An 11,271-nucleotide genomic window follows, 5' to 3' on the forward strand; every position below is an offset into this window, starting at 1 on the left:
GATGACGAGTATTGGATAATGACAGGAGATTTATAACCCCTTCCAGCTGTTCTGGAGTCAAAGATCCATCTTAATTCAGGGAGAGCATAAACCTCTGTGAAAAATAGAGTCCTGTGAGGAGGCAAGGCAGGACGTGTGGGGATTTTGGATGCCTGGCTGGCTGTGGGATTGGTTTGTTCCAAACAAGCTGCTGTAGGGTCACAGTGACCATCAGCTGCCGTCACTTTGGTTATTTTTCCCAGCTCTGTCTCCTGAATTTGCTCTAAAAAACCGACCCAGATTTGAGGGTGTTGGGGGAAACACATCAGCTTTGACAGAGCTGTTGAGATCGATGGTATCAAGGGTGGTCTGAGAACATGGTTAGTTCTGTTTGTTCCCAGACTTTCATCTCTTCCAGCACTGACCTCCCTTTCCAGTGGAGGCTTTTGGTGTCTCTTCATAGGCACTGACGTCTTTCCTGCAGAACTCCACTATTCCAAGGGGAGTCATAAAAGCTGCACTGAATTTTGGGCACTCTCTCTCATGAATTTACAGCAGAGCACTGCACAGAGCTGAGGGTGTTTGTGAAATTCCTTCAATCTCTTTTTCCCTCAGCTCTGGACAGCCCGTCAGGCCTGGTAGTGTTGAACATCACAGACTCTGAGGCTCTGGCAACCTGGCAGCCAGCAATTGCTGCTGTGGACAACTACGTGGTGTCCTACTCTTCTGAGGAAGGTGAGAGGAGTGGGAATGGGTTGGGGAGCTGAGGGGTTAAAGCTCTCAAGAGGTGCTGATTGTAACTCCAGGAAAAACACAGAATATCCAGAGATGGAGTGACCCTTCCAGTGCAGCCCCTGTTCCTGCCCAGCTCCCCAACAATCCCCCCCGTCCATCCCTGGCAGCTCCTGGAGCTCTGGCAGCCTCGGGGCCGTGCCCATTCCCTGGGGAGCCTGGGCTGCTCTTTGGAGAAGGGGCTTTGCTGGGAGCACTGAAAAATGGATCACTTTAATACAGCATTCTCGATTGAGCCGTGAACAGAGATCAGCAGCAGCAGTGTTATAATTCCTGTGAACACTAGAGAGAGCTCACACTGTTAGAGAAAGGGCTCTGGAGTAGAGAAAAGACTCTGGAGGAGTCAGCACAGGCACAGCGGGCTCCGGGCTTCCATCATTTTGCGCTTGCACCCACGAGTGCGAGATAAAATAAATCAGCGAGCGGAGCGCGGAGTCGAGCGCATCGCGACGTGTCTGAATGACACCAGCATCCCCTTTCTGCTGTGTCGTTCTCAGAGCCAGAAGTGACCCAGATGGTGTCAGGGAACACGGTGGAGTATGACCTGAAGGGCCTCCAGCCTGCCACGGAGTACACGCTGAGCATCCACGCGCAGAAGGACGCGCAGAGGAGTGAGAGCCTCTCCACTCACTTCACCACAGGTGCCAGTCCCATCCCTTCTGCCGTCCCTTCTGCCGCCCCTTCCAGTCCCACCTGCTCCGTGTTCCACTGGAAACCCGCATTTCCACAGCCTTGGCACCAACCTTGGTCCGGTGGCAGCCTGCCGAGGCTGACCGGGGTGCTTTTGTCACCAGTTCTGCAGATTCTCACCCGGAGCTGGAGCAGCAGCTCTTCTTTGCGGGCTGCTGTTGGCTGCTGAAGGGGCCCAGTTGGTTTCATACTCTTGGCTTTCCGTGAGCACCGGTGAAATCGGGGAAGTTTCTCATTTTCCTGGCTTGGCTTGTCCCAGGGTGTTAATCAGGGAGCCAGGGGCTGAGCCACACCAATCCAATCCTATAATCACAGAGGGGAGGGGAAGCTGGAGCTTGGAGCCGGACCAAGCAGGAGAACTTTTACTATTCTAAAAAGTTTTCCTATTCCAAAAAAAAAAAAAAAAAAAAAGCAGCATTGGAACCAAAGTTTTATTTCCTGGGAATATGTAAATACCAATCTGTCTTCCTGTGAGAAATAATGAAATGCACAGTTTTGTCTCAACAGACATTTCAGTGCAACTGCTCATAAAATAAAGTGCCTGGAACAAGCCAGTATTATAACTTAGATAAAGTTAACACCTTTATTTTAAACTGCTAATGGAAAAAATAATTCTTAACCACAAAATTTAGATTGAAGCATTCTTTTTCACCTGAAATTTCTCTGGAGAGAAGGTTTGTTTTCCTGGCTTGTTTTAATACACGGCCCACAAGATCACTTGTGGAATTAATTTAGAATGGATGTGATTGTAATTGCTGTGGTGTGTCCTGCAGGGCTGGATGCTCCAAGGGATTTGAGTGCCACTGAGGTGCAGTCAGAAGCAGCTGTGATAAACTGGAGGCCTCCCCGTGCTCCAGTCACTGGATACCTCCTCATCTACGAATCCATTGATGGCAGAGTCAAGGTAAATAAACCACAGGGGCTGTGCCTCAAATCTGGGCAGTGGTGATGTTCTGAAGTGTCCAGCAATGCAACATAACCGTGTGCCTTAATTTAAACACCTAATTTAAAAATACTAACTGCCTCTTTCAGTGCTAGACTGAACACACATGCATTTAAAACCCATTAAACTACTTTCTTACATTATACCCTGAAACAGCAGGTCCATTGCCGCCTGAATTTTGTCTTTCATCCCTCTGCAATACAGATAAAAGCACAAACATTTTCCTTCATTCCAGACCTGTATCATGGAATAAATTCACACCCCCAAAGGATGTGATTCACTCTTCTAAACTCAGGGGAGTCCCTGTACAAAGGGGTGTCTAAGGAAGGATGAAGTGCCTGTGGAAGTGCCTCTTATTCTCCTATAATTTTATTTTGTTCCTACGTAATTAGATTACACTAAATGCTTAAATCTGAATACCAGAAAAAAAGAAAATTTTGGATGCCTAGCTTGGATCACTGGAGAGAATTCTAATTTTCAGGAAGGCACATTCCCCAAGCGCACTGAAAATCAGTCTTTTAATGTCACAGCAAAACAGCCTTTTAAAGCCTGGAGTGCAACATTTGCTTGTCCTAAAGGATGAGTTTCCCAGGTTTTTTTAATGAATTTCACAATCTGTACATTCAGGGCATGTAAACATTTATTCTGCCTTGCTTTTAAACTTCCCAGCTTGTACATTATGACGGTAAACATTCATTTCCAAGCAAGCTTTATTGAACTTTAAAAGTTTAGCTTAGTAAAAATCTTAGAGGAGTAGCTTTATAGTAATTAATCTAGGTGGTTAAAGATACCATCAATAATTATGATAAAAAAAATGTGGCAGACTAAAATAAGTAACCATTCTGGTCACAATTATTTATTTCTCTGAGATAGCCTTGTATTTTTTCTTTTCTCTATAGGAACTCATCCTAAACCCCGAGACAACTTCCTACAGCCTGACAGAGCTGAGCCCCTCCACGCAGTACACAGTGAAACTGCAGGCCCTGAAGGGGGACCTGAGGAGCAAAACCATTCAGACCATTTTCACCACCAGTAAGGACATTAGAACACAGCTGAAATAATCCAAATTACTGCTCTCAGGACAGAGCTGAGTTCCGCTGTGAGGACACACAGACCTCACATAAGATTTTAATCCATTTGTAGGTGCAAAGTCCCTGTTCCCCCAGATCTGTTCCCCCTTGGCAGGATGAAATTCCAATATCCATCCGCATCACCCTCACAGTCCTTTTCTCTGGTGAAACATCCTGCCTTCCCCATGTAAAATATCAGCAGGAATTCTTTAAAATCCAGCTGACGCCTTGATTTCCCCCTGTATTGATCCCGGCAAGGGGAAACAAATCAGAGTTTGGAGCTGCAATGAAGCAAACCACAAAGGCACACACAAGTCAGTGCTGGGGGCTGAGGAGATGGATTTCTGGGCAGGTTTTTCTTCTCTCTCTGAGATGGGCTGTCTCAAAGCCCCTCTGCACATCAGCCCCAGCCCAACAGGACAGCACTGCCAGGATAAATTGGCTTCTCTGAAGGTCACTTCACAGCTGACTTTAAAAAAAAGAAGTTGTTCAGTATTAGCTGTGACACTTTGCCTGTCATTTGTCTCACTTTTCTCAGTTTTCAGCCTTTCAGGCCCAGCAGGACCTTCAGTCATTCCCACTCCCCTTCCTGCTGCTGGCACTAACTCCATCCCAAGGACTGCCAGAAGTCACCCAGCCCCACATCTGCCCTGTCACTGCTTGTGTAGTGCAGGATGGGCTCTACCAGCACATCCAGAAATAGGGGAGGAATTAAATCTGGGTGTATTTAGGTGATGTTTGGCAAATTGACCTTGGTCAGGTGCCTTCAGCCCTGTGAGCAGTGCCAGACTCATTCAGGCAGAGGCTTAAGCCTGGCCTTAACTCTAAAAATGCATTTGTGTCTGTTGAGTGACAGGGAGACACTGAAGGAGCTCCCTGTAGAGTCACTTTTCTCCAAATCCCAAAGCTGATGGAAACCTGCCTGGCCTTAAGTTACACCAGGGAAAGTTTGATTTGATATCTGGAAAAATTTCTTCATGGCAAGAGTTGTAAAGAATTGGAATAGGCAGTGTTGGAGTCACCATTCCTGGAAGTGTTCCAAACCTTTGGAGGTGGCACTTGGGGACATGGTTTACTGGTGAACATGGTGCTGTGACTGCGTTAAAGGTTGCACTTGATGATCTTGAAGGCTTTTTCCAACCTTAACAATGCCATGATTCTGTGAAATTCTCTGGAGCTGAAGCACAGGCAGGGGTGTGTAACACTGGCAAGGACCAGCAGCCATTCTGAGAAGCTACATTTAAAAACAATGTGGAACAGCACATAATTGGGTGGAAGAGCTAATGACCTGAGTGAATAAAAAGAACAAAAAAAGCCTTTATGGGGGGTAGTTAGAAATTGTTCTGACTGCAATGATTTTACTGGCTTTTGTCATAAACAAAAGCTTAACAACATTTTCCTGTAGTTTCAGCTGTTGCTGTTTGCTTTGTTCTTTAGAAGTGTAGATTTATAAAGCATTTAATATTGTCCTTGCTAGCAAAACACTCACAATTAATTTATTTTTGATTGAAGTCCTGTCTTTGTATCCCTCCTCCCTTTTCTGTCACATGATCAGAGATTGGTAGATTTGTTTTTCCCCAAAAAACTGCCACACAACTCCTGAATTTCAGTCTTTAGCTGGAGGATGCACTCCCATCCTAACAGGGAGTAGTCATCTCACATTCCCAGCACTTCCAGAAGTGTAGACAGATGTGAAAAAGCACATTCAAAAGAAGAATTCACCTCATCAGCTGTATGCTGTGGATGTTAGGTATGGAGGATGTAATTACAAACCTGTTCCTGGGACCTGTAGCTGACCCACAGGGGATTTCCCTGAGCCACTGGCATTCAGCACATTCCTTGTAACTTCTGATTTCCTAAGGAAAGCTTTCTCTTCCCTGTGTGCGCAGCTGGGCTCCTCTATCCCTACCCCAAGGACTGCTCCCAGGCCCTGCTGAATGGAGAAGCCACCTCAGGGCTCTACACAATTTACCTGAACGGGGACAAGGCTCAGCCTCTGCAAGTGTTCTGTGACATGGGCGAGGACGGGGGCGGATGGATCGTGAGTATGGGGCAGGGCAGCATCTCCCATCCCTGCCCATCCCAGCATCCTCACATTATCACAGCAGGGCTGTCTTGTCTATAAATCTGGGGAGTTTTATCCTGGGTAGGACACTCCAGTGCCCAGAACAGGGTTGCCAGCTCTTTCTGTAGGTAGAGGAGAAAGAGGTGTCTCCAAAGGATGTCTCACACCCCTGGTTTCAGCCCTGATCCTCCCCTGCTGGTGTAAGGGCTGCTGAAATGAATGTTAATTGGATAACACATTTTTCTAAATAATCAGCAAGGAGAGGGGAGGGTGAACTGATTCTAAATGAGAGAGGGAATGAGGGAGGTTAAAGCACAGCCACGGGGTGCAGTGGTTTCCCAGGCCACTGTGCTAGGGACACATCCCACCCAGACACATCCCCATTCCAGCGGGGGAATGGCAGTAAAATGCCACCTCTCCACACTGACATCCCCAAATTTGAACAAGTTGAAGGGACCTAGGGCACAGAAAGACAGGAGGAGCTGGAGGAATGTCTGGCAGGGAGATGAGGGGATAGGGAAACCCTTGGCTGAGAAATCCAGAACTGTAGGATGGGTTAAAAAGGGTTGAGAGCAGGAACTGAGAGGTCACATCATGGAGAGAAACCAGGGAACCCAACGGAGAAATTGGAGACTTAAAAAATACATGGAGCATCCAACAGCCTGGGTGCAAGTCAGTCCTTGCAGTGAGACTCTGCTGGCAGGGATGAAGGCAGGGCAGAGCAACGCTGAGCTCTGTGCTTGTAAAAGCTCCTTCCCTCTGCCCAGGGCAGTCTGTCCATAACATTTCCTGCTTTTAGGTGTTCCTGAGGCGTCAGAATGGAAAGCAAGATTTCTACAAGAACTGGAATACTTACGTGGCAGGTTTTGGAGATCCTAAGGATGAGTTCTGGATAGGTAAGTGCTAAGAAATTGTATTTTTGGAAAAAAAAAAATATAAAATATAAACACAGCCCAAAAGTCCAGGAGCCTCCATTTAGCTGGCAGGAGTACTGGCAGGAGTATTTGTAAAGGATAACAGGGACACCCTCTGTGAGAGAGACTGAAAGGGCCAGACCCAGCCAGTCTCCCCAGCTGCAGTCAAAGGATGCCATGCTGGGGTCACCGAATGAACCCACCTGATGCTCACTGGGGCTCTGGGACAAGTCAGAGGTGACCTGGGAAGCAGGTTCTGCTTCCTGTCCCCCTGGGACACCCCCAAAGCAAAGGCTTACCATGCAGGGAGGAAAAATAGGACAAATAGAAGTAATAAACTCACATTTTGGTAAAACAGAAGTAAAACCTCCACATTTTCAAAGGTTGTGCTGCGTTTTTCTGGTTGTAAATGGAAGATGATGACGATGATCACTCAGCACAACTTTGGTTGTTTTGCCCAACCTGTTCCTATGATTTGAAGAGAAGATCTCTCCCAGTCAGTCTGGGATTATTTATTTGCTTTTGTGCTGACATCACCCTACAGCTGATCCAGCTCAGTATCCTCACCAGTGCTGGCATCCTGCTCCATTTGTACAGTCCAGTATGACCTCATTTATGGAATTATGGCATGGTAGAGAAAAATCCTTGGAGAGACTGGTGCCTTAAGGAACCCGGAAATAAAACAACAGACTTTTGAGATAATGTTAGTGTAGGAGGTAATGTAAAGGTTGGCTTTTATTGGAGGCCTCTATGGAAAGTATGACCTCTATGGGGCAAGTATAGAAAATATCCACAAAATCCCCCCATGGGGTGAGCACAGTTTTGTAAGTTTAGCAAATTAGCATAATTGACAACAAACAGCAATTAGGAGCACAAGTGGTGGTGCAATTTCCTCCCTGTTCAAGCCCCTTCTGAATCCTTCCCCATCAGGTGGAACTGAACTTTGTTGATGAAAATGTGCCTCAAAGAGTTGGATTTTGGCCTGGGTTCCCAGGGAGAACCAAGATGGAATAGGGAACATGTTTTGTCTTTCTGCCTATCAGGGCAGGGAAAAGCGCTGGGAAAACAAAGTAGGGATGCAACGGTGTGTAAAGAATACAGAGCGTATAGAAAAGAAAAAAAAAGGCAAAATATCATTCAGCATCAAGACAAACATTCCTTCCTGCCCACAGGTCTGGAGAACCTGCACAAAATCACCTCTCAGGGCCAGTACGAGCTGCGGGTGGACCTGAGGGACAAGGGGGACTCAGCCTACGCCGTGTACGAGCGCTTCAGCGTGGGGGACGCCAAGAGCCGCTACCGCCTGCGGGTGGATGGCTACAGCGGCACTGCAGGTGACAGCAAAACCCACTTCTCCTCCTCCTAATTACTGATTTCCTCCCTGCTCGCTCAATGTAACCGTGTGGCTGTTGCAGAGCAGCAGGCGCCTCTCCTGTGTGAGGTGTTTGAAAATCAAACATATCGATGTATTTTATGGTTCTGTTTTATAGCCTCCAGGCGTTTCGGTGCCGTATTTTATGGCCTGCTTATGGCAGGATTGAAACAAGTGTATTAAAGCACAGTATATCTCATTTGGCCAATCTTAGCTGTCATTTATACAGCCAATAATAGCCTGGCACAGCTTCTTTTCTTGTCAGTAGAATTTGCAGCAAAGCCTCACTGTAATGTGATTTATAATTTTGCTGAACAAATCATCTGCCTTTTGTAATCATACTGGGGCAAACCCTGCAGCCCTTGGTGAGTCCTCTTCAGGATTTCAAAGGATTAAGAGATAAATCCAGTTTAACTACGTGTCTTAAAAGGAGATAATTTCACACTGCTGGGTGCATAAACCAGAGCAGAGTGGGGTGTGGGCTCTCCCCTGTGACCAGCATTGGAGTTTTTACCCAGACTACAGAGATACAAAGGGAATGCAGCAGCAGAATTAATCTCTATTTATTTTAAATGGGATATTGGGAAGGAATTGTTCCCTGGCAGGGTGGGCAGGCCCTGGCACAGGGTGGAATTCCCAGAGCAGCTGTGGCTGCCCCTGGATCCCTGGCAGTGCCCAAGGCCAGGTTGGACACTGGGGCTGGAGCAGCCTGGGATAGTGGGAGGTGTCCCTGCCATGGCAGGGGTGGGATGGGATGAGTTTTAGGGTCTCTTCCAACCCAACCATTCCATGATTCTGTGATTTAAGGCAAATTCTCTGGTTCAGAGAAGTAGTTGCTGCTATCATTAGTAGGAATCAGCCTCCTTTAGTCCTAATTCCTTCCTTGTGAACACCTCTTTGGTCTTGGCTTGTCCACACTGTAAAATCCAGCTTTATCAAGAAGTGCAGAAATTCAGCTGCATGAAAACAAAACAAAACAAAACCACTTCATATATTGGGAATTAGACACCACCTGAAAAAATATTTTTACCTGCAGCAATACCAAAAACTGTGCATTTCCATCTGTAGTAAAACAAGTAATTTTTAAAAAAAATTTAGATGCAGACAGGGCATGGCACAGTAAAAATGTTTTCTGCAGAATGGGCACACCTATTGAATCTAAACCAGGCAACCCCCTGACCTTGCTCTTTCTCCTGTCCCCCCATCCAGGTGACTCCATGACCTACCACAATGGAAGGTCCTTCTCCACCTTTGACAAGGACCACGACTCTGCCATCACCAACTGTGCTCTGTCATACAAAGGAGCTTTCTGGTACAAGAACTGTCACCGAGTCAACCTGATGGGCAGATATGGTGACAACAGCCACAGTCAGGTGAGTCTGGGTTTGAAGGCTTCTCCATGACATGAAGAGGAATTGCAATTATGGGTTTCTCTGATGGCTGAGCCAGCCAAAAATCACAGCATCCCCTCCTCCCACTCTTCAGGAACATAGGGAAATGTATGGGCAGTCACTCACAAAAAGGAGAATTTAACATCAGCTGGTGAACTCTTGTTGGCTTTGTCTGATTTTCCAAGGGATATCCCAAGTGTGCAGGGAATAATTGTAGTTTTCAACATGTAAACCAAAAATGTTCTTCCTGCCATGAGAGCCAAGCAAAGAGGGAGAGCTCTGAGGGACAGAGGTTTAACAAGACCTAGCTCAAGGTTCTGCCCCTGGGTCAGGACAACCCCTGGGATCAGTCCAGGCTGGGATGAGCAGATGGAGCAGCTCTGGGAGAGGGACCTGGGGGTGCTGTGGGGGAGAGCTGGACCTGCCCCAGCCCTGAACCCCCTGCCCTGGGCTGAGCCCCAGCGTGGGCAGCAGGGGAGGGGGGATTCTGCCCCTGGGCTCAGGTGAGACCCCACCTGCAGAGCTGCCCCAGCCCTGGAACCAGCACTGGAAGGAGCTGGAGCTGCTGGAGAGATCCAGAGGAGGCACCAGGGGGATCAGAGGATGGAGCAGCTCTGCTGGGAGGAAAGGCTGGGACAGCTGGGATTGTTCACCTGGAGAGGAGAAGCTTTGGGGTGACCTCAGGGTGGCCTTGCAGAGCCTGAGGGGTCTGACAAGAAACATGGAGAGAGACAATTTACAGGGGTCTGGAGTGCCAGGACAACGGGGAATGGCTTCAAACTGACAGAGAATAGGTTTAGATGAGATCCTGGGAGGAAATTCTCCCCTGTGAGGGTGGCAGGCCCTGGCACAGGATGCCCAGAGCAGCTGTGGCTGCCCCTGGATCCCTGAAAGTGTCCCCAAGGCCAGGCTGGAGAAACCTGGAACAGTGGAAGGTGTCCCTGCCCATGCCAGGGGTAGAACAAAATTATCTTTAAAGTCTCTTCCAGCCCAATCCACTGTGTGTTTCCATGATTCTGTGACCTCATGTGGGTGGGTTTGTACAGGCTGGACATTCCACAGCCCTGGTGCTTCCCAAAGCTCCTCCACTTTGTGGTGCCTCTGTGCCCAAATCAGAAACATCCTCGGCCTGAACCAGGGCAGCGAATGCAAGTGTGACCTCCCACGTCCCACCTCCCACCTCTCACCTCCACAGGGCGTCAACTGGTTCCACTGGAAGGGCCACGAGTATTCCATCCAGTTTGCAGAGATGAAGCTGAGACCCTCCAGCTTCCGGAACCTGGAGGGGCGGCGGAAGAGAGCGTAGAGCCCGGGGGGCTGCAGGCAGGGGCTGGGGAGGGCACAGGGGGTGTGGGGAGACCCTCGGGCACCGCTGGCCTGGGGCTGCCAGCAGCTGGGACTGCTACCAAGCATCGCTGACCCGCGGCCCGGCTGAGGCTTTGCAGCATTCCAAACAAAACAGCCTTAAAGCATCCCAGAGTTTCCAGCAGAGCAGCTCCAGCTGCCCACCAGGACCGTCCTCCACACCAAAGACAACGATCTCAAGGGTTCTGTGTTGTTTTATTATTTTTTTTTTTTATTATTATTTTTACCAGAAAGCGTCTGGGATAAAGTTCTTCCAACATCTGGCGATCTCTTGGGAGGCCCGGGGGAGGGGAGGGAGAACAGCTTTGTACATTGGTAGTTTGTTTTAGAACCAGCCATATTTTACACACAGAAATGTGTACGATTAATTATCATCATTATTATTATTATTATTATTATTATTAGCTATAAGTGAAAATAATTGGTGGATTGAATGTTTTTTTTTTATATATATCAAGTTCCACAGAGAAGGAGGGAACAGGAAGGGAAAGCAGTATGTTTTTAAACTTAAGAATAAGATTAATATTATTAATATAAAGACAAAGTAATAATAATAATAATAATAATAATGGTAATAATAATAAGCTACATTTTGTCATTTTTAAGAAAATCATGCTTTTGGAAACACAGCAGGACAGTGTCTGATTGTAAATTTTTTTTTATAAATAAAAGCACAATTACTTTTAAATA

The 11,271-nt window shown here is 47.3% G+C and overlaps 1 protein-coding gene across 2 annotated transcripts in view; it reads left to right on the top strand.

Moving 5' to 3' along the window:
• Nucleotides 1–10,655, top strand: part of TNC (tenascin C) — a 45,157-nt gene extending 34,502 nt beyond the window's left edge. For both annotated transcript variants that reach the window (XM_062505432.1, XM_062505433.1), the window contains 9 exons: nucleotides 595–714; nucleotides 1,269–1,412; nucleotides 2,235–2,365; nucleotides 3,304–3,436; nucleotides 5,364–5,515; nucleotides 6,339–6,435; nucleotides 7,626–7,787; nucleotides 9,035–9,198; nucleotides 10,412–10,655. In XM_062505432.1, the coding sequence (XP_062361416.1) occupies nucleotides 595–714; nucleotides 1,269–1,412; nucleotides 2,235–2,365; nucleotides 3,304–3,436; nucleotides 5,364–5,515; nucleotides 6,339–6,435; nucleotides 7,626–7,787; nucleotides 9,035–9,198; nucleotides 10,412–10,522 (1,214 nt within the window). In that variant the 3' untranslated portion in view covers nucleotides 10,523–10,655. The remainder of the gene's footprint in view (nucleotides 1–594; nucleotides 715–1,268; nucleotides 1,413–2,234; nucleotides 2,366–3,303; nucleotides 3,437–5,363; nucleotides 5,516–6,338; nucleotides 6,436–7,625; nucleotides 7,788–9,034; nucleotides 9,199–10,411) is intronic.
• The last annotated feature ends 616 nt before the right edge of the window (nucleotides 10,656–11,271 follow it).

The sequence above is a fragment of the Cinclus cinclus genome, chromosome 19, assembly GCF_963662255.1.
Source record: "Cinclus cinclus chromosome 19, bCinCin1.1, whole genome shotgun sequence".
NCBI classification, from domain to species: domain Eukaryota; kingdom Metazoa; phylum Chordata; class Aves; order Passeriformes; family Cinclidae; genus Cinclus; species Cinclus cinclus.